At 54.9% G+C, this 25,046-nt stretch overlaps 1 protein-coding gene across 2 annotated transcripts in view; it reads right to left on the bottom strand.

The window, feature by feature from the left end:
• The window catches only part of TEX2 (testis expressed 2), a 102,451-nt gene that overhangs the window by 8,563 nt on the left and 68,842 nt on the right, over positions 1-25,046 (bottom strand). For both annotated transcript variants that reach the window (XM_055130042.1, XM_055130041.1), the window contains exons 3-8: positions 23,728-23,928; positions 22,499-22,835; positions 19,476-19,723; positions 15,532-15,678; positions 12,121-12,220; positions 3,931-4,063 (exon numbers count right to left, since the gene is read on the bottom strand). In XM_055130042.1, the coding sequence (XP_054986017.1) occupies positions 3,931-4,063; positions 12,121-12,220; positions 15,532-15,678; positions 19,476-19,723; positions 22,499-22,835; positions 23,728-23,928 (1,166 nt within the window). The remainder of the gene's footprint in view (positions 1-3,930; positions 4,064-12,120; positions 12,221-15,531; positions 15,679-19,475; positions 19,724-22,498; positions 22,836-23,727; positions 23,929-25,046) is intronic.

Below are 25,046 nucleotides of genomic sequence, written 5' to 3' on the forward strand. Positions count from 1 at the left end.
AGGACCCCGGCAAGGTCCAGCCCTGGAGGGCAGAGCCAGTGTCCGGCCCGGAAGAGGAGCCGGCTGTAAGAAGACCTCCCCCGTATCCTCCCGGAGGACCCACCGGTGTCCCCCCACCACCAAGCTGGCTCTAAAATGTCAGCACCAGCCACTTCCCCACCAGGCTCGAGGGCAGCCTTCAAAGGGACTCTGGACCACGGGGACAACCCCTAAGCCACTTTCCTATCAAGGGGCACTCCTGACAGTGCTCAGGACTGAACACGTACCCGCAGTGCTGGGGGTCGAGCTCTCACTCCAGCCCACCAAGTCTGAGTCGGGGTCAGTTCCCTGGGCCTTGACTGCATCTGGGAACCAGCCCAACGCCACCGTCTCGAAGCCCGTCTTACTCTCCCCCTGCTCTTGGCCGCCCTGTCTGTGCTGTGGGGAGGGGCCTGTCCTCGCACACACAGTGCACGTGCAGAGGCTGCTGTCCCCCGTCCCCCCCCACCCCCCGGCTCTGACACAGTGCGACCCGCTGGGCTGCCAGCCCTCTGCTCCCCACTGCCACGCGGTGTCTGGCTGCCTCAGGGCTGGGCAGAAGACGCCCACAGCTGAGCACTGCAGGGAGGGTTTGGGTTCCCGCATCTGTCCTGTGCAGGCCCGGCCCAAGCGACTCTGGGACTCGGGTTAATTATTCAGCTAATGCTCCTGCACTAAAGCAGGTCAGACGACATGTGATCTCGAACACGTGGCGCCTCGACTCTGCGTGCGGAGCCGTGTTCTGCAGCCCTGGTGACGGACTAAATGTGTGACCAAACAGTCGGCGGATGTTCAGTTATTTATTTCTGGTTTGAGGGTCACCCTTGTTTGTGCTCCCGGCTCTGTGCTCAGGGGCGACTCCCTGTGGTGCAGGGGTGTGGGGGGCTGAACCCGGGCTTTGGACATGCAAAGCAGCGTTAGCTCAAGTCGGGCGGGCCTCCTCCCCAGCCCGACGCTCAGTTTTATGGCTGAACGTGTACCTATGAGCTCAGCGCCCGACGGGAGCAAGACACGCTCCACACCGTCGCACAGACAGTGCTCAGCGCAGCCCCGTTTCTGAGCGCACGCTCGGAGCTGTGGCGTGGCGAGCGCGCCAGCTTTCCAAAGAGCGACCTTCAAAGGCTCGCTCGTTTGCCGCCTCTGCCGAGACTTTGTGGAAACCGCGTCACGTCTGACACAGAAGAAAAAGCCACCCCCTGCTACTCAACCTCGGACTATTTTGTTCCTCGGTTGCGTAACGATCATTGCCTCTGGACTTTCTAGCACTTTCTCAAAGACCTGGTTTGTCTGTAGAGTGAGATGGTGTTCTGCCACTCGGGACAGATGACAAGATATTTCAGATGCTGACTCTTGAAAAGGGGCTGCGGAAGGTGCTTTCAGTCAAAGAGACATTCTGAGACGTGGGACCGGTCATCCTGAGCAGCCCGGTGAGGGGGCTCGGGAGAACACATCTGCCTTCTTTTACCGCAGAGAAATCAGTCCCACACATTCGCCACAGACACCCAGAGCCAGCCCGAGTCTCGGCGTGGTCTAGAGGGAAGCCACCAGACCAGACCAGGAACACAAACGCCTGCCTGGGAAGGGGCTGGGGAGTCTCCCCGGAGGGACAGACTTCCAGGCATAGTCATTTACCTCCAGAGGGGGGCTGAGGACTGGAGCGATAGCACAGCGGGGAGGGCGTTTGCCTTGCACGCAGCCGACCCAGGTTCTATTCCCAGCATCCCATATGGTTCCCTGAGCACTACCAGGGGTAATTCCTGAGTGCAGAGCCAGGAGTAACCCCTGTGCATCGCTGGGTGTGACCCAAAAAGCAAAAAAAAAAAAAAAAACCCAAAAAACAAAAAAAAAAACAGAGGGGGACTGAGAAGCAGCAGGGAGTCCCAGCGGTGGGGGGCTGGGGGCCACAGGGTTCGGGAGGGAGCCCGGGGAGGAAGGGCCGGGGAAAGGCTGCCATCACAGGCTCGTCGCCCTCACTCCTCCCAGAGGGCCCCAGGAAGGGCCATCCACAGAGGGCAGCTCTGGGCACCCTCTCCCCTCTCCACCCTGCTCTTCGGCCCGGGGTGGTGCCAAGTGCATTCCAGGGCACTTCTGGGATTGGGGGAGGCTCGGGGGGTGGGGGGGCTCCAGAAACCGTAAGCCCCAAGATACATGTGTACCTTTTCTGGGAGAAACATTTGGAGCTCACCAATCCCCAAAGGGATCTTTTATGCAAAAAAAAAAAAAAAAAAAAGTGAAGGATCCATTTTTCTTTCTAGGCCCTTTCCTCCCACGTGGAGCACTCAGCGGCTGTATTTTTCCTTGCTTTTAAAATTAAAGTTCAGTCACTTCCACACTGACATCCAGTTTAACACCCCCAAGGAAAAGGCAAAACACTTCAAAGCAGCTCCTACGGGGAAAAAGTGGCCCCTGAAAGCGCATTACCGATCAATAATATTCCACCCTGTTCCTGGAGCTCAGGAATTCTCCCAGCCTCTGCTCGGCCAGTCTCGGGTCCAGGAACACAGACTGCAGGGGGGCGGTAGGAGCCCTACTTGCTACCAAGACCCCCCCGCTTCCAAAGGTCCCTGAAACTCTGGCCAGCACAGGGGTGATCCTACAAGGGCCCCTCGGACCCGAGGCCAGCCATGGCCCTGCTTTGCCCCTTTAGAGGAGCTGGTTCTTGCCCGGGGAATGGCACCAGAGGACCCCATGGGGCCCCCACAGTTCACACGGGGAAGCTGGGCAGCTGCTCTGCCAGGCGCCCCTCCTCAACGCCCCGCGCTCCAGCCTCTCTGGGCTTCGGACTATGCCTTTGTGTCTGGGAACAAGATGGAAGAACAAGCGGTTTGGTGATGTCAATGGGACCCGCAAGACTCAGCAGTCACAGGGTATGGAATGCCGCACGGAGAGTCGATGACCACTCACCAGCAAGGACAATCCACACAGGGCCGAGTCCAAACACATTTTAACAAAGGGCAGAAAAACGGAAGGAAAACAGCACAGAGAGAGGTTAGATTGCATACAGACAAAGTCTCCAGTAATTAAAAGAGGGTCACTTCCTTAAGCAACCTGTGTAAATAAAAACCATTTACAAAAAGCACTCAAGGGCGTGATCCATCCCCCACCCTGCACCTTCCCACGTGTGAGCGGAGGCATTATCAGGTCAGCTCTGAGGCATCTACTTGGCCTGAGAAGGTGGCTTCTGGGGCCTTGTCTTGCCGTCAGGCTGTCAGTTCATGCCAACGGGCTGCAGATGTGAGAAACACAACCCAACCAGCGAGTGTAGCTTGTACGATCAACCCGACTTTAACGGGTAGTCAGAAGCAGCTATGTTCCAGCTGACTCATTCTCAGCATTTCAGGCCAAAAGAGCAAGTGTCATCAACCGGCTCGCAATCTGGAAGGTTTACCAAATCCAACAAACTCTGGGCAGCAGATGCAGCCTTTTCCCCGAAGAGAGGAGTTTACTAAGCAAATCGATGTTGTAGCATTTGGGGAGAAGACTTCAGGAATACCCTTGGTCTCCAAAATCAGCTGTCTAATTATAAATAATTCTCAGTTTGCAATGGAAGCAGATAGTCCCCCGGGGGACCTTGGCCTGCCTCACGGTGCTGCATGTGGCTGCAAGGAGGAGGAGGGGGACCTTTTCTAGAGCCGTTCACTGAGCACCAAGCCCGCCTGCCGGGTCCGAGCCTGCAAAGTGTAATCAATACTGTGCGCTCTGCAGGCAGCTTGGAGGCACTGAGCAGAGGGGTGACTCCCGGTCTCGGAGAGATGAAACTTGGGTCCCGTTGCCCGAAGTCCAGAAGCATGTTGCATGGACGCCTGGTGTACACCCAGGGCCAGGACACAGAAAACCTGCTTCCCAATGGCAGGGGGTGGGGGGGAGGTCGGGTCCCCAGGGAGGGAAGAGTAAATTCATATAGCCCCTTACCCTTCTTTGCCAATTTCTCCAACCTTCAGGACTTCAACAAGAGGCTCTTTACCTAGTTTGGTCAAATTCATTTTGGTCTCGAGAGTCATCAGAAAGGACCCATTGTAGGACATTTCCAAATCGATCCAGAGTCCTGGAGAAATGGTGACAAAAACAGAAGGTTGTTTTTCCTCCCAGAAAAGCACAACTATATGACAGGTAAAAGCTGATGTTTCTAAGTGTCTACCTAAGTAGGCGTCCCCAGGGAAAGAGTCTACGCAGACATGTCCCTACACGAGAGTGAGAGAGCAGCTGCTGGTGGCAGTTCAAGCTGTGGCAAACTGTCAGCATTTCAAAATACCTTAAGACAGGGAATCGGTACTCAGCTCAAGGGCGCAGGGTCCTCCCTGGGGCCTCTCAGCCAGCAGGGGAACCCACATGTGTGACTATTCTCTAAAGACGCATGAGACCCCCTTTTGGTAGAGTTTCCTTCTGGGGTTGGGGGAGACCAAAGCGTGGTCCAGCACACACACACAAAAATGGTTTGGACTTAGTTTGGTATGAGAAGGACAGTGAATCTTCTAGACTGTTTCTCCCCAGAAACTGTCCAGTTAGACAGACAAAGAAGTTCCCACCTGGTCCCAGATAGCCTCCGGAGGCCTTTGTTACATGAGCTCAAAAAACATGTTCCTTAGGAAAAGATGGAGTCATCAGCTCTCATTGAAGAGGTTTTCAGCAAAACAGACTTTCACGGGCAAGGCCCAGCGCAGAGGTGTTAGGGCCGACAGACGGAAACGCGAAGGGACCCCTTTCAGCCTCTGAACAGGCGTCGAGGGTTCCCAGGGAGGCCAGGCTCTGGGCTGCTGATGCACTCGGACAAGCTTTCAACCAAAGCGAGACTGCTCGAGTGGGTGTTTAAATGTTAATAAACTTGCACAGATCCTCCTAAGGTAAATGCCGACATCTATAAGCAAGCAGGAAATTAATCTAAAACCGGTGTTTCACACAGCAGCATTTGTGAGCCATTACAGTAAATAACCCAGCCCCCACTTGGCTAACGTCATATTATAAAAGCTTTGCTTAATCCCCAGAAGCGTGAATCGGTGTGATTCCCCACTAAAAGCAGGACTCTTTCCATTCTGCTTTCAGCGCATTCTCTCGATCATAACTGAAGGTGATTCTTTTCTATGAATGACCTGCTTTAATGAAGGAACAGGCGGCTCAGTCTTTGGAGTCACTCACAAGACGGTTTTATATCTTGCCTACGATGAGCAGTTAAAAATCATTACCCAGCTTGCTCGACAATGGTAGGCTTACTGGAAATAAAGGGCACATCTGCTTTAGTAAAGACATTTAGTCATTAATCACTTCTGGGAGAGAGGAGATTAGGTCGGGAGGCTAGATATTAATAGAATTTAAACTCCATACAAATAGGACACGATAAAGGTTATTTATTGCTTGTTATCTATCTCCAGCTTTGAGACTCAACAACAAACTTGGTTGCAGTGTAAATTTAGAAACAGTCATTTCTTCTGAAAGGTCATAGTTAGGCTCCAAGAAAGATGAACAGTAGAAGGCTGTCACTGAAGGCACCAGAACCGCATTCCCTGTAAGTGAAGCTCTATGCTAGGGTTTTATTTTATTTTTATATTTTTTGCTTTTTGGGTGACAACTGGCAATGCACAAGGGTTACTCCTGGCTCATGCACTCAGGAATTACTCCTGGAGGTGCTTGGGGGACCATATGAGATGCTGGGAATCGAACCTGGGTTGGTTGCGTGCAAGGCAGACACCCGTACCTGCTGTATTATCGCTCCAGCCCCTGTTCTGGGGTTTTAATGCCAGGGGTATGGCTGGCCCACACGTGCATCAGGCTGCCTGTCTCTTAATGCTGTGGGGTCCCGAGGATGGGGCTTGAGCTCCATTGGTCACTTCACCACTTCCCTGGACTGGCCTCCTAGGCACTGCACTGCTTCCTCAGGAGGTGTTGGGGTCTCGTGCTGAGGCAGCTGGCCTGCCCACTTGCTGACTGCCGTTATCCTCACTGTCTCCTCACAAGAAGTGGACAGAGGACAAGTCACTACCTGGGGACTGGATCAGGTTTTTATATACTGTGTCTATAATGGTTATTGTATATCCTAGAGGCCTGTAAGACCTTCACGCCTTGCTCAGCCCTGGTTGTCGGTGGAAAATAGGAAGAGTCAGCAATGGTTTGAGATTTAAAAACAAGAAACAGAAAAACCGGACATCCCTCCCCCACATGTTGCTTTCCTGTTGCTGCTGGGATGATGGGGATTGCGCTGCCCCTAACCTGGCCGCCGAGGGGACAGGGGACCCAGCTGCCGTGTGGGCAGTGTGAGGCAGCACACTTGAGGCATGAGAGCTTTTAAAAACAGGTATAAACTGTAAATATGCCAACAAATTAAAATGCTGTGATGAGAGAGAGAGTATGGAGACTATTTTAGCATCAGGTGCAAAGAGAAACCTGCTTCCGTGCGGATGAGTCAGCAGGCCAGAGTGTCCCGAGAGCTTCGGAGCACACAGCCTGCACAACCTGCTTATGTAAGGGGCAGCGGGGGGGGCGGCCGCCATGGCGGAGCGAGGGACTTAAGGCCACAGGGAAGGTGTTCTCCCACTGGAGGCACATGAGCACCGATGTGAAGAGCAACTGGTCCATGAGCGACCTCTTGCTCTGGACAAAAGCTAAGCCATCACCGACTGCGGGTGTTTCACTAAAAGCACTGCTTGGGGCCGGGGATGTGGTGCGGTGCAGAGCACCTGCCTTACGGGCGTGAGGTCCCCATCTAATCCGAGGCACCACATACACAAAATTCTAAACCAAAATAAAAGGCCCCTTTAACCATCTGCTCTTGCAGTGCTCAAGGACAAACAACCAGAGCTGAAGAGCAGGAGTGAGGCAGGCGGGAAGGACACAACAAAAGCAAAGGCTCCCTTCACGGGCAGGGGTCACTGGAACCAACGCCATGCCCTGGGGACTTACCCCCCAGCTAGTTCTGGAGGCTTCTGGGAGCTGGGGCATCCCAGACAAGGGCCGGGAGCTGGGTCCTCGCGGGCAGAGCCAAAGGCAGGGAGCACTGGTCTCAGCTCGTAACCCCAGCACGAGGATCACACCTGTCAGCTCCCCGCAGCCTCCTGACCTCCAAATGCCACCCATGGCAGGGAAGGGCTTCCACGCGTGGTCGGGTGGGGGGAGGACTGTCAGTCCCTTACAAGGTCTCCACACGAGGTGGGGTGGTGGACAGTGGGGGCCGCCAGCCACGTCTAAGGGCATCTGGGAGACAGGGAAGGCTGCAGTCCCGTGAGGCGGGGTAATGCAGCCACAGAACCCCACCTTCTGCAGAACCACGGACAGTTCCTGGGGCTCCCCCGAACTCCCTCTCAACACGGGCTGCCCAGGGTGCTCTGGGCTGGGCGTCCCGAGGCCTCATAAGCGGAAAGGGACTCTGTGGGCTCACGGGCCTCCTCCCGCCTCATGGCCAAGGACAAGACGTGGGAGATGACAGCCTGGCCAGGAGAACTGGGGCCCTACCACGCTGCTGCGGGAAACTGTCACTGACAGAGGTGTTACAGCACCTGTAACACCAACAGAGGTGCTGTAACACCGTAACACAACGCGGCCAACACGGATGGGCCACGTGTATTCCCAGAGCCTTCCCCTGGGCCACAGGCCTGGGAGATGTGAGTCCATCAGCACCACGTGGATACGGATAGCCACCGGGTCACGGGGGTCTCACCATGGCATGGGGAAGACACTGGTGCCCACAGTGCGCCTCTGACGTTGTTAGACGCCACGAATGGGGCCCAAAGAACTGTTCCCCACAGACCCCGCTCGTGGCGTCCAACGATGTGCTCCCGCAGAGCTCCGCGTGGGTGCTCACGGCCCAGTGAAGGCACATCCCAGCCGCTCTTCCCTTCTCTCTGGCTGGAGAGTGGCCCTCATGCTCTGAATGGATTTTCATCCACGAGAGGAGAAAGGTTAAGAATATAACAGATGTTTCCAGGGGCTGGAGTGATAGGTGATAGTATAGCGAATAGGGTGTTTGCCTTGCATGCGGCCAACCCCGGGTTCGATTCCCAGCATCCCATATGGTCCCCCGAGCACCGCCAAGAGTAATTCTTGAGTGCAAAGCCAGGAGTAACCCCTGTGCATCGCTGGGTATGACTCAAAAGACAAAAAAAAAAAAACAAACCCCAAAAAACAAACAAAAAAACCCCCCAAAAGATGTTTCCAAACTGTCTCCAAACAGTGGGTCCATGGGCAGGGCTTTCCTTCCTAACTATCCCCCTTTCTCCACCAGGAGAATGCCTGAGCGGATGCAAGAGCAAACCCTGCCCTAACAGGGTTGGAACCTCTGGTGGGCTGGAGAGCGAGTAAGTACAGGGGGTTCAAGAGCTTGGCTGGCACACAGACGGTTCTGGCTCGGTTCTGGCACTGCAGGGCCCCCCAACACTGCCAGGAGCGACCCGAGGGCACAGGGCCAGGAGCAGCTCCTGAGCACTGCTGGGTGGGTGCCGTGCCCTCCCCGCCCCCAATAACTAAAACACAGGAGCAGCTAAAGGAGTGGCCTGTGCCCAGGGGACTGCCCAGGGCAGAGCTGGGAGGGCGAGGGTGACGAGGGGTGGCAGCAACGGGATGGGAGGCCCCGTAGCCCCCGGCGAGGACATGTGCAGAGGCGATGAGAGCAGTTTCAGGGGCCACATCCCCTCTCCTGTCCCTGAGCGCTGGCCCTTCCCCAGGTCCTGACATGTGGGCTGGGAACCGGGCGCAGGCAGGCAGCCCCCTGCGCGCTCCCTGCAGGGAAAGGGGCCTTTGTGCTCAGTGGGGGCACAGCTGGAGGGCTGAGCAGGCTCTTCTCTCTGCGTGCTAAGGGCCAGGTCAGTGGGCCGTGAGCACCCACACTGAGCTCTGCGGGAGCACTTCCGGCTGCCCCTTCGGACAACTCACTGCTAAACACCCCCAGTTTTCTCCCCCAAGGCCACTGGAGAGAGGACAAGGTCAGGGGAAGGAGCGGCCACCCAGCTCGGAAGCTGCCACTCGGGTCAGGCACGGGCCTAGCGGGCACAGGGACCCTCGTTCTTTTTTTGTTTTTGTGCCATGCCTGGTGAAACTCAGAGGTTACTCCTGGCTCTGCACTCAGAAATCACTCCTGGTGGTATTTGGAGGACCATATGGGGTGTCGGGAATCGAACCCGGGTCAGCCACGTGCAAGGCAAACACCCTGCCTGCTGTACTGTATCGTTCAGGCCCCAGGGACCCCAGTCCTCTCCCTGGTACCACGTGGTCCCTGCACAAGGCTGAGATGGCCCCTGCGCCCCTTGGCCCCTGCTCAGGAAGTGGGGGGGTCCCGTGGGAGGCGCCTCTCCTCAGAGTGCAAGGCCTCACCACACTCGGCTTTGCAAGGCAGCCCTGGCTTGGCTCCACACGGGGGGTTTCCCTTAGCGCAACAGAACCCAGGGCCTCCCCCCTCTCCACGTCTGCGCCATCATCACGTGTATCTTTCGCAGACTTGGACGGATCTAATTCAGTCAAACGTTTAGAACCCACAGACGTGGTCTTTATTCTTCCTTTCGTCAGTGCCATTTCTGCCCCGTTACATAAGCAGACGGCGCTTCACAGCGTGCCCTGAGAGGAGTGAGTGAGCCCCCACAGGATTAAAGACGGGCAACAGCTTTGATCTACGGAGTGAAAGGTCTGGCGGCAGCTGCCTCGGAGACCAGGACAGAGACTCGGGCCTCAGCGTCTGTGGCTTTCACTCTCGGCCTGCCCAGAGCTGCCGGCGACGCTGCAGGGTTCAAAGGCACAGGCCCTGCTGAGGGGCTGCTCCCCTCACCGGAGACTCCTACCGGCTCCACAGAGGACACAGCCGAGAGAGAGGCGGCGGGGGCAGCAGGGCAGCCCCACACACGCCCACCTCAGCCCCATGCGCAGGAGGTTTGTGTTCCCCGATCAGACACGGGCTGGCTATAGGTCAGTTCCTGAAGAGGCAAAGAGCAAAGCGTGATCCAGAGCCCACGGGGGCCTGAAATGTTGGGGGCGGAGGCTGGGCTGACAGGGCGATCTCAGCTCTTGGAGCATCGATAACCCATCTTTTAAAAATGTCACATGGGTATCACGTAAGTACATCAGAGGGAGAAGTAACGAATGATCTCACTCAGTCTGTGGAATACAGAGACGAAACAAGGGTCTAGACAATACCCAGCAACGACATACCTTGGCCTCGGATTACAAGACTGATTAGCAAACAGGGGTGAAAGCTGGGGCGGGAAAGTGAAGGTCAAACCAGAGGTGACATAAGGACAGTGATGGGGTGGGGGCTGGAAGGACAGTGCAGTGAGGAGGATGCTGCCTTGCCTGCAGTCAGCCTGCGTTCAATCTGCAGTACCCCTTGTGGTCCCCTGAGCTGCCGAGAGTGAGCTAGGAGTCAGTCCTGAGCACCACCGAGTGTGGCCCCAGAAGAAAAACAAAACCTAAAATTACGGTGATGGAGGGTTGTGGACACTTTGGTAATGGTGCGGGGGGGGGGGGGGAGATGGGGTGCACTAGCTTTGTAAATCAACACTAGAAACCTTAACAATTGTAACCATATCTCTAAGCTATGATGACTTAAACTGGTGGTGGGGGGCGGTAGGGCCACACCGGGCAGTGGTCAGGGATCACTCCTGGCTGTGGAGGGGGGCCGTCTGGGGTGCCAGGGATCGAACGGGAGTAGACCTCGTGCAACACAAGCTCCTACCCGCTGTACCGATGCTCCAGCCCTGCCAATGAAAAACAAACTATTTTTGAGACTTTCACATCCTATTAAAATACTCAGATTTTATACAAAATAATTTCTAGTTTTACTCTCAGTGAACCCAAAACTTAGCAAACCCACAGGCTCTCAGGCCTTCTGAAGTTAGTAAATGGCCACAGGTGCTCTCACTTCTGGATCTGCAATTAAAACTCGGGCCCACCTTTGTCTGAAACCAACCCGCCGCTACCAACATGGAGAAAAGGGCTCGCTGTCAGCCGCCGTGCTGCTAGAGAGACTTTTACAGCGTTAATTGTATTGAGAGGAAAACAACTCTTTGTATTTATATCAAATGGAGACAACACAAAGTGATTTCAGTAAATATGATTCAAAAGCCATCTGATACAGGCTCACGGAGACAAAAGGAGATGTTCTCATCTCTCGCTTTCACAAAGCACTGACTCAAAACACATCTCAGCCTCCTGAAGGGCTGTGATTATTTCCTCTGCTCCCCGATCCCTGAGCCTTTGAGGGGGAACTGGTGCCTGGCGGGAGAAGTGGAAGAGGCTCATCTGCAGAAAAGCAGCCGGGCACTTCCACAGCAGGACGGCATCTGCCCGGCCGCACAGCTGCTGCCCGGCTCGCTCCTCCGGGGGGCTCGCCTCGGGGCCACAGCAGGTGGTGCTCTAAGCTTCTCCTGACTCTGTGCTCGGCGATCACTCCTGGCAGGGCTCGGGGGACCAGATGGGGTGCTGGGAGTCGAGCCCAGGTGGGCTGCATGCAAGGCGAGCACCCTACCCGCTGTGCTATCTTGCCGCCCCTCACTCTTCCCTTGCTTTAAGTCCCATGTTCTAAATTCTCCATCAAAGTTCTTTTAAGACCATGGGAACACAAAATAACACATAAATCTGTTCTGTGATAATTGTATTTAAGCTCTCACACAATTTAATTCACTCCCGCTCCTACAAGAGTAGGTATAAATACTGGGTCAGCATCGAGCCTTAAAAATCAAATTTGGGAACTTTCCTTCAGCACCTGTCTCTCAACCAGGGCCGCGGCACCGGATGCCATTTTTCACTTACTCGGTGGCTCCTAAGGGTGGTGAGGAACATAAAGATGAAAAGTACAGAGGGTGGGAGAGAGCCGGGAAGGCAGTGAGGAGAGGGGGTCCTGGGGGTGGGGGTAGTCTGGCTTCTGACCTGCAGCCAAACCCAGGCCCCACCAACGGGCACATGGGCACCGTGGGCTGGAGATGACCCAGCCCTGAGGGTCTGAGCAATACCGAGGACAGGAGGGCAAGCCCAGAGGCAGTCCCATCAGCTGAAGAAGGTGACTGCGGAGAACACGGCGCATCACCCGACCCACCTTCCTTCCCAGCCCAAGGCCCTGGCCCGGCCTGCAGGGAGGGGCCGTGGGAGCTCCTGCGGGCAGCCAGGTCCTTGCTGGAGGCAGCTAAGAATTACCTCGGTGATCCACGTAAGGCTTGAAGGCCTGCAGGATTTTTGGCACAGCTACTCCCATGTCAAGTTCCGTCAGCGTGAGCTCGTTCATGAAGTAGGGGAGCTAGAGAGGAGAACAAAGGGACGTCAGCACATCCTGCTGCTGCCGCACAGCCTCCGAGGGAGGAGCACTCTGGGTGGGGGACAGACGGGTCCCTGACTGCACCAAGGTCGGTCAGGCGCCTACCACAGAGCACAGGCTGCAGACAGCCTCAGGGGCGCGGGCGAGGCTGGGGGTGACAGGGAGAAGCACAGACAAGCGGACAAACAAACACAACTTCTGAGTGCTCGTGCTGGAGGAAGTGAGGTGAGAGGCGGGGCAGTGGCAGCGCGGGCTCTGGGGCCCGGCGGGCTGGGTGAAGGCGGCGGGCCTAGGTCTGCACCCTGCGGGCCAACAGTGGGAGCTAAACACCGGCAAACTCACGACACACGTTGAAACCCTTGAAAACTGTCCCGCCCCTTGGATTCCCGCCATTGCTCAAGTGGTCCTCTCCCCCCATTCTTGATACACGGCCCTCGCCACCTGCAGGCATCTGCCTGCAGTAAACATACTCCCCCTGTGCTCAGCAATTCGCCCTTCGCCAGGGACAGCGGATGAGAATGATCCCACCTGTGTTCGCCGACATTGCAGCGTGGAGTGGGAGGTTTCATCGGGGAGGCCTGAGGTTCCAAGGGATCAAACTCAGGGCCTTGCACATGCTCTACCTCTTGGACATCTCCCTAACCCTTAAAATATGTCTCTGATTTAACATGACCAAACAACTTCTTTGGTGTTTGGGCAACCCCTGGTGCTGGGGGCTATGGAGCTCAGACCAGGTGAGGGGGTGAGGTGGGGGCGGCCAGGGTCCTGTGGGCACAGGCGCCTGCCCGCCCGCCCACCCACCCTCGGAGCGGTCTCTCCAGCTCCCACTCTTTAACATACCTGTGCCGGCACATACCACCAGGGCGCACACTTGAATGTGGCTTAGTGAACACTAATTGAAGCACTGGCATCAACATGTTAAAAAAAATTTTTTTTAAAGAATATATATATATATATATATATATATACACACATATAATATATATATAGCCATAATATAAACTTGGCAAATTCCTCTCCACTCTCCTCCCCCAGAATTTTCTTATCTCATGAATATTTCCCAGTTCAATATAAAATCGTGGGAGATTTAGCTCAGCCTTTCCATTAGTGCGAGATGGCATGCAGCCAGGCCTGCCTTTATGCCCACCTCAGTTCTCTCTGCAGAGAAATTCACACGTTTCAGGACTCGCATCAGACATGAGGACTCTGACTTCTGTGTGGCAGGGGGTGCCGGGTGTGTGGGGTGGTGCTGGGGGCCCGTGTGGCACGAGGGGTTGAATCTGGAGTTCCTGCAGGCCAAACAAGTGCTCTTGCCCTTCCGGCTCTCACCCCAGCCCCATCCTCTCGGGCTTCTAAGAACCAGTGGGGCGGCACGGGAGAGCAGAGCAGAGGAGCGCTCAGATGTGCTTCTGCACGGCGGGTGCGTGAGGTGGAACCCCTTTTCCAAAGCCCCCATGAGTCCCCGAGCCTCGCCCTTGGTTAAGAATGTCCCCCGGCCTGGGGCAGTCCTCAAAGGCATTCCAGCTCTGTGGCTCGGGTGCCCAGTGTGTCCGGAGCAGGTGGTTTCTAGGGGAACTTGACACACATTGCACGAGCATGGAGAGCGAGGCAGCCGCGACACCCGGTCCCTCCCGGGGAATGTCCCCACCCCCCAAATTCTGTGTGCACACGGCCCCTGAAGGAGCGGGTGGGGCTGACAAAGGCCCCAAAGGTGGGGGCTCAACTGCCAGTGAGCGGACGGGGATGAAGGGCCTGTCTGCCCAGCAACTCTGACTCCGGCCCACCGCTAAGGAGAGTGCCCCACCCGCCCCTCAGTACCTGCACTGTTCCGCTTTCCGGCCTCGGTCCAAGCCGGAGTCCGACCGGCAGGCCTAGAGCAGCCCCCTCCCCAGCTGGAGGACTCAGGATCTCTCTTCTCCCTCCCTGCAGGGCACCTCTGACTCAGGGCCCCAGTAATCTGTGCTCCGCCCACATCTGTAAACCCACCGGGGCATTCTTAGGCTGGCGGGTGCTGACTTTATAGGCTGTAAGAATCACAGGAACTTGTGCGCCAGAGCCATAGCACAGCGGTTTGGGCATTTGCCTTGCTGGTCACCGACCTAGGTTCAATCCCTGGCATCCCATGTGGCCCCTTAAGCATTGCCAGGAGTTATCCCTGAGGGCAGAGGTAGGAGTAAGTCCTGAGTACTAGTGGGTACGACCCAAAAGCAAAAAACTAATAAAAGAATAGGGGCCGGAGTGATGTATGGTGAGTAAGGTGTTTGCCTTACATGCCTCGACCCAGGTTCAATCCCTGGCATCTCATATGAGCACCACCAGGAGTAACTCCGAGCATCACTGGGTGTGGCACAAAAAAATAATCACAGCAGCTTCTGTGGCCCTAGCACCAAGGAGTTCTCCATTTTCTAGCCTGGAGTCCTTGACTTCCCTGATGTTGTGGGCAAAATCCTATTGCCATTGCATTTTCCTAGGGCGGGGACCCATGGCTCTGCTTCTCTGAGGTATCGACTCCCTGAGAGACCCACTGGTGAGCGCCGTCCCTGAGGGTGCGGGACCAGAGTCTCTCCCTAGGCGGGACTCCCATGACCGGACCAGGAGGCGCTCTGAGGTGTCCACGCAGTTTCCTTTCTGAGCGGGTCTCCAGGGCACCGGCAGGGACAGCAGACACATCTGCCGCGTGCTGGGGACGGGCAGAGGGGCCTGGTGAGCTGCTTTCCGGCAGACGGGGCGGCAAAGCTTCCCAGTCTGGTGACCACAGAGCCGCGTGCCAGGCCGAGCGGGAAGGGCCCCAAGTCCCTTGTCTTGTCTCATGCTCTTGTCTCATGGCCAAAGTCACCGCCCATAGAGGCTGTTTGATGAGAACTGCTCCTGACTGCATCCCCCACCCCACGGGGTCACTGATCCTGTTGGGGACAAGCTAGAGCACTTTCTGTTTCTTCAGTGAAAGAAAGATTTTTAGGAATAAACTGAGTCTTTTTTTCCCCCCCAAAAAAGGGGGTGGTGTGTCTAATAAGTTTGGTCCCTCTATTCTTTTTTGTTTCCTTTCTAGCCTTTTGTGCCACACTGGGCCCTGCTCAGGGCTGACTTCCGGCTTGGTGACCAGAGATCTCTCCTGGCAGTGCTGGGGAGACCAATCCAGGTCAGCCGTGTGCAAGGCAAGTGCCCTACCCACTATACTACCTCTCTGCTTCAAAACTATTTTCCGCCCCCCCCCCCGGATAAAAAATGGCACCAAACATTCAGAAATGAGTAAATGGGGACAAATGAAAATCCTCAAATGTGGAAAACAATACCTTTATTTTGCTGAGTTTCATCTGGATCTTCTTAGACACCAGATCAGACCAGTACTTCTCTCCCAAGAAGTCCCAAAACATCCTCCCGAGCAAGGCGTTCACCCAGGCTTCCTGCTCTTCCTCCTCCGAGGGGGGCGCCTCCGGCAACTGGCAGAGCAGAGGCACCAAAATTAGCGGGAGAGCAACTGAGAGCAAGACAGGTGCTTATTTTCTGAAAGTCGCTCATGGCGACCACACGGCCCTGTGTCTTTCCTGTACGGTACAAGTCCCCCAAGCCGAGTAGGGGAACAAAAGCCGCCATCACAGACAGAAACTCCCATCCGTTCTCTTTCTTCCACTAAGCCTCCGTGACTCAGCTAACATTCCATATAATTAGCTCAACCAAATTGCCCTGCCCCCCCCAATGAGTTTGGTATCAACATTCTGCACCCCGGTTCCTCTGTTGTCTGTCCTCAGCTCCGGTGCCCCGGCTGTGCGCTGTGGCCCCTGCCCTCACCAGGCGGGCCAAGTGTCCCACACACCACCACAAACCCCTTCAGGCTGTGGCGAGGAGAGGCCACAGCCCGGTGTGAGCCCCGTGGAGTCTGGTGAGACCCCTCTGACTCCTCTCTGGTCTGAGCCCCGTCAACTGTCCTGGTCACAGCTGGTCACACTGTTCACCTCACACCTGTCCTGGCCCACGGCTGAGCTGGGAGAGCCCGACTGGCCTCCAACTTCCAGGGACCCAGTCCAAGAGCTAGGCTGGACTCTGGCCTGAAGGGGACCGGGGCTGGAATAAAGCCACCGTGGCATCTGCTGAGGCCTGGAACAGGGCTGGAGCAATAGTACAGCGGGGAAGGCACTTGCATTGCACAAGGCTGACCCTGCTTGGATCCCCAGGACCCCATATGGTCCCCTGGGCCCTGCCAGGAGCGATTCCTGAGCTTAGAGCCAGGAGTCAGCCCTAACAGCTGCAGGGTCCACCACAAAGAGTGGAGGGAAGGGAGGAGAGGGGAGGGGAGGGGAAGAGAAGGGAGGAGAGGGGAAGAGAGGGGAGGGGAGGGGAAGAGAAAGGAGGGAGAGGGGAGAGGAGGAGAAGAGAAGAGAGGAAGAGGGAAGGGGAGGGGAAGAGAGGGGACAGAAGGGGAGGGGAGGGAAGGGGAGGAGAGAGAGGCCTGAAAGTCACAGTTGTTGCCAGTGACATGTGGTCATCTTGTGATGTCACCCTGGGTGACACTGGGTCACACTGAGCCCACTCGCCTTGCCCTAAGAATCCCTGTGAGGGCTGGAGCGGAGGCCCTGACTCAGTCCCCAGCACTTCATGGTCCCACAGTGCTGCTTGGCACTGCCCTGGTGGCCCCCAGAGTCACATCTCTGGAGCAGGGGCGACCCAAGGAGAGGCAACGCCTGGCTTTCCTCACTGGCGTCTTACTGTGGCCCGGGGCGAGGACAGCAGCGCCCCGAGCACTGTGGCCCAGGCAGCCCCGAGCATGTTCTCGGATCGCAATGGCCTCCCAGGCAGTGGTGCCGAGAGACCAAGATTTGGGTCCACTCCCCCTTCCCCGGCCCTGCCGACTTAGGCGGAGGCGCGGGCCCGCCACTGCGGTGTGCCCAGGCCGGAGATTCCCGCAGCCCCCCCCCCCCCCCCCCCCCCCGGCCAGTGTGACTGTGGGCGCCTCCCAGGTGTGGCCAGGGGAACTGCTCGCTGGGCTTGTGCAGGGGTGAGCTGGCTGCCGGTCCCGCCACCACCTCGCAGGCCTTTTCCCAGACTCATATAAGGGAAAGTTATTCGGGATTCCACAGTCTTTGAAATCCTGCTATTTTTAGAATTCTTCCCTTGGGAATGTTGGTTTTATTTTATTGTATTTTAAATCTAAGCCTGGGGGTGAGGGTGGACTCGATCGTCAGCACCACACCACCCGTACGCTTGCACGCACACACGCATGCACACGTTTATGTAGAAAATGTAAGCCTGGTTTAAAACCCGATCCCCATCAGCCAATCCATCACCTAAGACAAGGGTTCCCCCTGGGGCTCTCTGGAGCGGGAATGTGGCTTCCTGTTAACCCTTCCCACTGCCACCGGGGCCTGGATGGAAGTGCCGAGTCTGGGATCCGCGAGCATACAAACATTCCACAAATAGAAGTTCTGGAATAACTTTCTCTCTGCGGGCACAGCTGCCCCACCTCTAGCCTCTCTGAGCTCAGTCTCTGAGACATGTCCGGTCATTGACGCAGACTTCGGACCCAGCCCTCACGAGGTAAGGGGTCGTGTCAGCCGACCGAGCTTGACAGTCACAAAGGAGAGGAGGTTGGGGCTGGGGAGGCGCCCAACACGCTGAGCATAGGCTCTGCAAACAGAAGCTGCAGTTACCAGCCGGGGTACTGCAGTGACCCCCAGGGCTCTGAGCTGGGAGAAGCCTTGAGAACCTCTGGGTGTGACCCAAAAACCAAATAAGCAAACAAACAAACAAAAAAGAAAACCCAAAAGAATAGGTTAGGGCCAGAGAAGTAGTACAGTGGGCAGGGTGCTTGCCTTGCATGTGACCAACCTACATTTGATGCCTGGCATCCCATATGGTCCCTGAGCCCGCCAGGAGTGATCCCTGCCTGGTGTGCAGAGCCAGGAGTAAGCCCTGAGCACCGCTGGGTGTGGCCCAAAAGCAAAAAAGTAAAAAAGGGAAAAAAAAAAAAGGGAAGGGGCCAGAGCCATAGCACTGCGGGTAGGGCGTTTGCCTTACACGCAGCTGACTCAGGTTGGATCCCCAGCATCCCATATGGTCCCCTGAGCATCGCCAGGAGTAATTCCTGAGTGCAAAGCCAGGAGTAACCCCTGAGCATCGCTGGGTGTAACCCAAAAAGCAAAAAAAAAAAAAAAAGTAACTTAAAAAAAGGGGAAAAGAACCAGTTATTCTTTCTCTTCTCAAGTGGGTGAAAAGAAACCCTATTCATAGGAAACAGGTTTAGCGCACAAGGGCCAAGGAACAAACAGTATTTCATAATTTATGTCCAAGTCAAAAGCTTGGATGTGGAAATACCTTTTTAAATAACTGACATGCAGCCAGTCTTTGCTCTAACAGCTCCTCTCCCTAAAGAAGGCGTCTCCCAGACTCAGTGGGAACAAAGAAAGAGCAAGGGCCGCAGAAGACCAGCACAGCAGCAAGCAGCTGGCGGGGCCCAGCAGCGCGGGGACGAGCTCCCTGTCCACTGAGGGCTGAGGCTCAGTGCAGACCTGGTGATGGCCGTGCAGAGGGGAGGCGGGAGCGGGAGGTCTGCAGCAGGGCCAAAGAGCAAAGGGCACTTTCTAAAGAAAAGCCTGAGGGCCTTGAGCCCACAGCGGGGAGAGACTCCCCTGAAGCTCCGAGGGCCTTTTGCATTCAACACAAACCTCCTGGTGAGCGGGACAGATCATGAGCGGTCTGGCTGACAGCTGGCCTTACTGTCACGGAGTCCTGGAGCCGTGACGTGCGTGGGCCGCAGGCCAGGTGGGCCCGGGGTGCCATGCTAAGGCACCTTCTTCAAAGGATCCTCCTTCTAGACAGGCCTCTCTGCCCCCACAGTTCTGGCGCTCTGGTTTCCTTGTTCTCACCAAATCCAAAGGAATGGGCTGGGCAGGGCGGGGAGGGGGGTGACTTCCTGTCCTTGCTCACTGTCCCTCAGCACCCCCAAATAGTCCATCACTGCTGCAGGTTGTCCTCCCCCAACCCAGGAAAGCTCCGGCCCCTCCACAGCAACACAGCTCATGTCTGCGCCAGAGTCATCTCTCCCTGGCCACCACCTAGCCCTTCCCATGCCTCGTGCTCCTCTTCCCTCTGTCTCCCCGGCTGGAGCACAAGCTCCCTGTGGGTGGGCGGGCCCTCACCCGGCTTGTCCGTCACTGGTCCCTAGCGCAGGAGGTGCCATAAGTGGCCAGAGTGAAGAAGGGGGGAGGGCAGAGATGCTGCGGCCCGCGTGGCCCGGCTTTACCTTCTTCCCAGCCGTGGGGCTGCTCTCTGCACTCTGCACGGGGCTCCGCTGGGGGCTTCGGCTCTCCTGGGGGATACACCTGGCCATGTACACGCTGTAGTCCAGAAGCATCTTCTGCCGCACGCTGCCCAGCAGCTCCTTCTGCTTGGGCTGGGACATGATCTCCTCCACGCTGCCTTTGCTGCTGCTGCGGCTGTGGGTGAGGTGCCCCGAGGGGCTGCTGTGTCGGCTGTGGGAGGGCAAAACCCCTGCAAGGAACAGGCTGCGTGAGCACCGATGAAGGATGCAGGACGCGGTTGCAAAGCAACGGGCACGCAGAATCACCTCGGTGGGGCGAAGCCAGGAGGCGGCTTGAGGCGACAACGACACTGAGAAAGCGCCCCCCTCCCCCGCCAAGAGCAGATTCCGTCCCAGCAGCAACAGAAGAAAGCCAGCAGGAACCTTCTTCCTTGAGCTCTCCCAGGGCAAGGAGTGGTGGGCTCGCTTTTCACAGTGGGGAGGGACGGGCGGGGGGACTGAGAGAGAGCGTGCTACTGGGGCGAAGGGAAAATGCAAGGAAAGCTCCGGACTGGATTCCCAACATGCCACCTTCCACTCGACTAATCTTTCTCCAAGCAAGTGCTCGGGGCCAGCGCTGCCTCCCAGAGAAGAGTGAGACACGATCCTTGCCTCGACCTCAGGCACCTCGGCAAACAACGGCGCTCTCCCGTACTGAGTGCCAGAAGAGAGGCAGAAGGGGGCCTGGAGAGACCAGGGGGTGGGGTGTTTGCCTGGCACGCGGCCGGCCCAGGTTCGATTCCTGGCATCCTGTATGGTCTCAGTCTGGTCCCTGGTGTCGCCCCTGCTGCCTTTTCCCTGGTTCTGGAGAGGGAGGGGGCAGTGACACAGGCACGGCTGAGCGTGGAGCATGGGGCACTTGGGTCCTGACCTTGGACTTTAGAGGGTGACAGTTCTAGGGCACAGAGGGGCCTCCACCTGCTGACGCGGGCACACAGCAGTGGTGGCTCACACTTGAACGTGGTTTTAACGCGCAGCACTTTCAGCACTGACGTCAACTAGCACAGTCAACTAGCAGAGCATGGAAAGCGACTGCTGCGGATCTCATTTCTCTTCCTAAGCAGGGTGATTCCCGATTCTAAGCAAGCGCCTACATCGGGTGACCAGGCCTCCGCAGAATCATCACGCAAGCCACAAGTGAGAGCCACACACACAAGGAATTCAAAACTTGTAGCGAGATGGGGCTGGAGAGATAGAACAGTGGGGAGGGCGTTTACCTGGCACACGCCCAACCCGGGTTCAATGCCCAGCATCCCATAATGATCCCCTGAGCACTGCCAGGATTAATTCCTGAGTGCAGGCCCGGGAGTAACCCCTGAGTATTGCTGGGTGTGGCCCAAAAACAAAAGACTAAAACCTCAGGGGTGGGGGAGAGTGGAAGGGGGGAAGAGAGCGGGAGAAAAGTACCTGCAATAGAGGCAGGCTGCGGGGTGGTGGGGAGGGGGTGGCAGGAGGGTTACTGGGGACATTGGTGGCAAGAAATGTATAATGACGAAGGGATGGGTGTTAGAACACTGTCTGACTGAAACCCAATCATGAACAACTGCAACTGTGTATCTCAGGGTGATTCAGTTAAAAGATAAAATTTTAAAAAGAAAGAAAGAGGACTCTACAAGCTTGAGCACCTGCTATCCACGGAGGAGGCCTGGGCTCGATCCCTGGCATCTCATGGTCTCTCGAGCACAGCCAGAAGTGACCTCTGAACACTAAGGCAGGAGTAGCCCCTGAGCACTGCAGAGTATGCCAGTAAAAAAAGGTGGGGATGGGAGTTAAAGAAACAAACTGAATACATTTAGCCAATTGTGTAACTACGTCATCACTGTAACAACTATTAATGAGAACTATCACCTGCTGCAGTGCTCTGGCATCCGGCGTGCATCTTACACTGGGACCATGTTTCAGGAGCCACCGGTGGCCCCTGTGCAAGACAGAGGGGGCAGGAAGCAGCAGCTGCTGCTAACTTTCTCATCACTCAGATTTTCTTTTATCCAGCATTAGGGACTAAACTTTGTCTCCTGAAAGGACACATGAAATCCTTATCCCCCAGTGCCTCAGAATGTGATGTAATTTAAAAATGGGGTGCCACAGATACAACTAGTTAAAATAAGGGCCTACTCCCGATAACGAGCGCTTTTGGAGGTGAGGGGGTAGTGTTGGGACCAAACTGCGCAACCCAGAGCCTCATCCAGCCAAAGCCTGTGCTCAACACTCAGCTGCATCCCAGCCCCTCTAAGGTGGAGCAAATGTGAGCAGAGAAGAGACGTGGACAGATGTCAGAAGGCCAGGAGCTGACTGGCAGGGTTAAGGGGGACGGAGTCACAGCCAAAAGCGTCAAGGGCGGACGGCCACCACCATGCGCCAGGATGAGGTAGGGGAGGTTCTACACAGACTCTCAGAGGGATCAGGGCTTGCCAACACCCTGTTTTGGACCTCTGACCTCAAACTGTCCAAGAACAAACTCTTGTGGTTTTACACTGCTGTTTATGACTTCTGTCCCTGCAGTCAGAGAAACTGATATATCCGGTCATCCATCCCCCTGTTCATCTTGAGTTCTAGTGCTCTGAGGTGTCCCCATGGGCCTACTTGGATCTCAGTTATGGGATGGGGCTAAAGCTGGTGCAGAGGCCAGAAACCAGATCTCTGAAGCTCCGTGGTGCAGCGTTTAGACCCTGTGGCCTGCATCATCTGCCACCGTTGGGGAAAGCCCTAGAAAGGCTCCATTTTGGAAAGCTTTGCCTCACAACGGCCCGTGGTCTTGCTCTCCTCTGCTCTCCTCCAACCACAAGAGCCACAGGGTCTGGCCACTATCAAAAGAGAAAGGACTGAGAGGGCAAGTCAGGTGTAGACATTCCGCCTCCCAGGCAGGGGCGGGAGGAGGCACCTGCCCGCCTGCCTTCCCGCCTGTGCAACCCTCACTCGCCTACAGGACTTGAAGCCACAGATGCACTCAGCACACCTGTCAGTACCTGGTTTACTTCCAGAGACGCCAGGTGTCTTCTTGAGTTCCGACTTCAGCTTCGATGCCAGAATGAATCTCGAAAACCACTCTTCTTTCTCTCGGCCAGTTCTCCCAAAGAGATACAGGATCTGATCTCGCTGGGCCCGGGTTCCCTCCTGAGGGTGGGCTGGTTTCTTGGGGTCCTCCGCCCCCAGCTCTTTCTCAGCTGGTAGCTTTTCTTCAGAAGACTCCTTGTCAGTCTGGGCCTTAGCCATAAAGTCATCTTGTCGACCAAGCTCGATACAAATGGGGTACTTCTTATTCCAGATTCTTTTCCGAGCTAAACTTTTAGGCACAAGATAGATCTGCAGAAAAAGAGGACTGATAATTTCTGTAGCAAATAAAGAACTGGCTACACCATGTATGAATACTCTCAAGTTTGCATTTGTAAATAATGGATGTGAAATAACTACCACGAGTTTGTACTATGACTAATGGAACTGGATCCATTTTTAGAAAAGCCCTTTTTAATTCCCCCAAATCATCCCAGAAGGGCTCAATAATTGTTTGGTTTATTAGCATCAACTAAGTTTGATTGTCAACTGAATATAATGACCTTAGACCAAATTTAAGCTGGAAACAAAACAAAGAAACAAGCTAGATCCAGATGGGAAGCTCAAGTTGATCAACCTCCAGAATAAATTTACACAATAACTATTTTAAATACTTCTGTCATTTGGGGGGAACATAATGATCACTCAAGTGAGTTATAAGAAGAACAGAATAATGATATGAGAAACTGCTTTGGGAATAATTTATATTTGTCAAAAAACAGAAGGGCAGAATACTGATGTATCACAGAGCCGTCATTTTGCATATCCATGGTGTTCACATTTACAATCTTCACAAGTTCTTACTCTAGCACCACCACACAAGCTTTGTTGGACAGTGTCAAAACCAGAAGACACACGTGGCCCACACACCAGCAGCACAGCACAGGCCCCAGGCACTGTAAAGCTCATGAAAAGGCAGACCCTGGACCTCACTCAGGAGTTTCTGGACTAGAACCTGTATTCAATATAGATGCCCAGGGGATTCATGAACACATTAACATGCGTGCGCATGCACACACACACACACACACACACACACACACACAACCGAAAATCACACCTATAGAGAGGAAAACACAGCAACCAACCAACCAAGATTACAAATGCTTTTCCTTCATCTTCGCTCCCACATTTGCAGGCTCACCTTACTGTCTGAGAGGTCGTAGATTTTCTGGCTGATGTAGGTGACCTCTGGCTTTGTCTCATTGTAGCTTGCCCTCCTGGATATATTTTTATTGGGCTTTGAAAGTCTTAAAGTGCTGCCCTCCAGTCGAACAAAGACCGAATGTGTCAAAGTCGCATGGTAGGTTTCTGGATCGTAGTTGTGAATCTCATTCATCCAACCCTGATGGAGAAAGCTGCCATTAGTGGATTTAGAACAAACAGAAATCTGATTCAGTAAGAAAATGATGTCCATTCAGGACAGCTGAAACCAAACTAAACTACAAACCCAAAGTGTCAACTTCTTAATGACTAACTGCTGCTGACCAGTGTGCAGCTTGGAGGACAATGAGCACCGATTTGACAATTCCAAACTTTAAAAACCCACTTGTTTGGGGTAGGGAGGGGAGTAGATTAACTATGGCTGTTATCCTAAGTCAAAGATCATTCTTTTTTCTTTAAGCTGACAAGCAAATGAGGAAACTCAGATGTTTGGTTCATGTAAACAGAGCAAGCCTCCTCTCAGATCTCTTCTGGTGGATGAGTAATCTCTCCGAGTTTGGTCCTGTAATGAGCCAAACACGCCCTCTTCCCGGCCCACACTCGGAGCTTTTGAAACTTTAAAGACCATGTTAACCCAGGCCTCCATTCTATACCTGGCACTCCATTTTCATCTCCCTGAAACCATGGAGTAAGGTGATTTAATGTGATCAAGACATTAAATAAATTATGACATGATTACCAATATGTCAAAATTCAAAGAGAAACAAAAATTCTTTCACTCATTTATCTGATCATCAAAATATGCATTGTATCTCTGCAGTTTTTTTTTTTTTTTTGCTTTTTGGGTCACACCTGGCGATGCACAGGAGTTACTCCTGGCTCTGCACTCAGGAATTACCCCTGGTGGTGCTCAGGGGACCATATGGGATGCTGAGAATCAAACCCGGGTCGGCCTCGTGCAAGGCAAACACCCTACCCGCTGTACTATTGCTCCAGCCCCTCTCTGCAGATTTTATGACAAAGGATGACAAAAAATGGTTAGGACAGAACTCTTGACCGAATCCAGGAGGAAAGAATGAAGTCTCCATTCCACCATCCTATGACCCCACGAGGACAATAAAAAGTCATCTCAAAGAGTACTCTGAGCCTGTTATGAGTAGAAATGAACTAACATACTTCTTTGCGATTGTGTGTGTACAAAATGTCTGAGTCAATCACTGAGATCTATATGCTGAGTAGATGTTTCTGCATGTGTTAAAGTATCTTCCTCCTCCCAATGAATCACTGCACCTAGTCAGG

The sequence above is a fragment of the Sorex araneus genome, chromosome 3 (assembly GCF_027595985.1).
Source record: "Sorex araneus isolate mSorAra2 chromosome 3, mSorAra2.pri, whole genome shotgun sequence".
Lineage (NCBI taxonomy): Eukaryota > Metazoa > Chordata > Mammalia > Eulipotyphla > Soricidae > Sorex > Sorex araneus.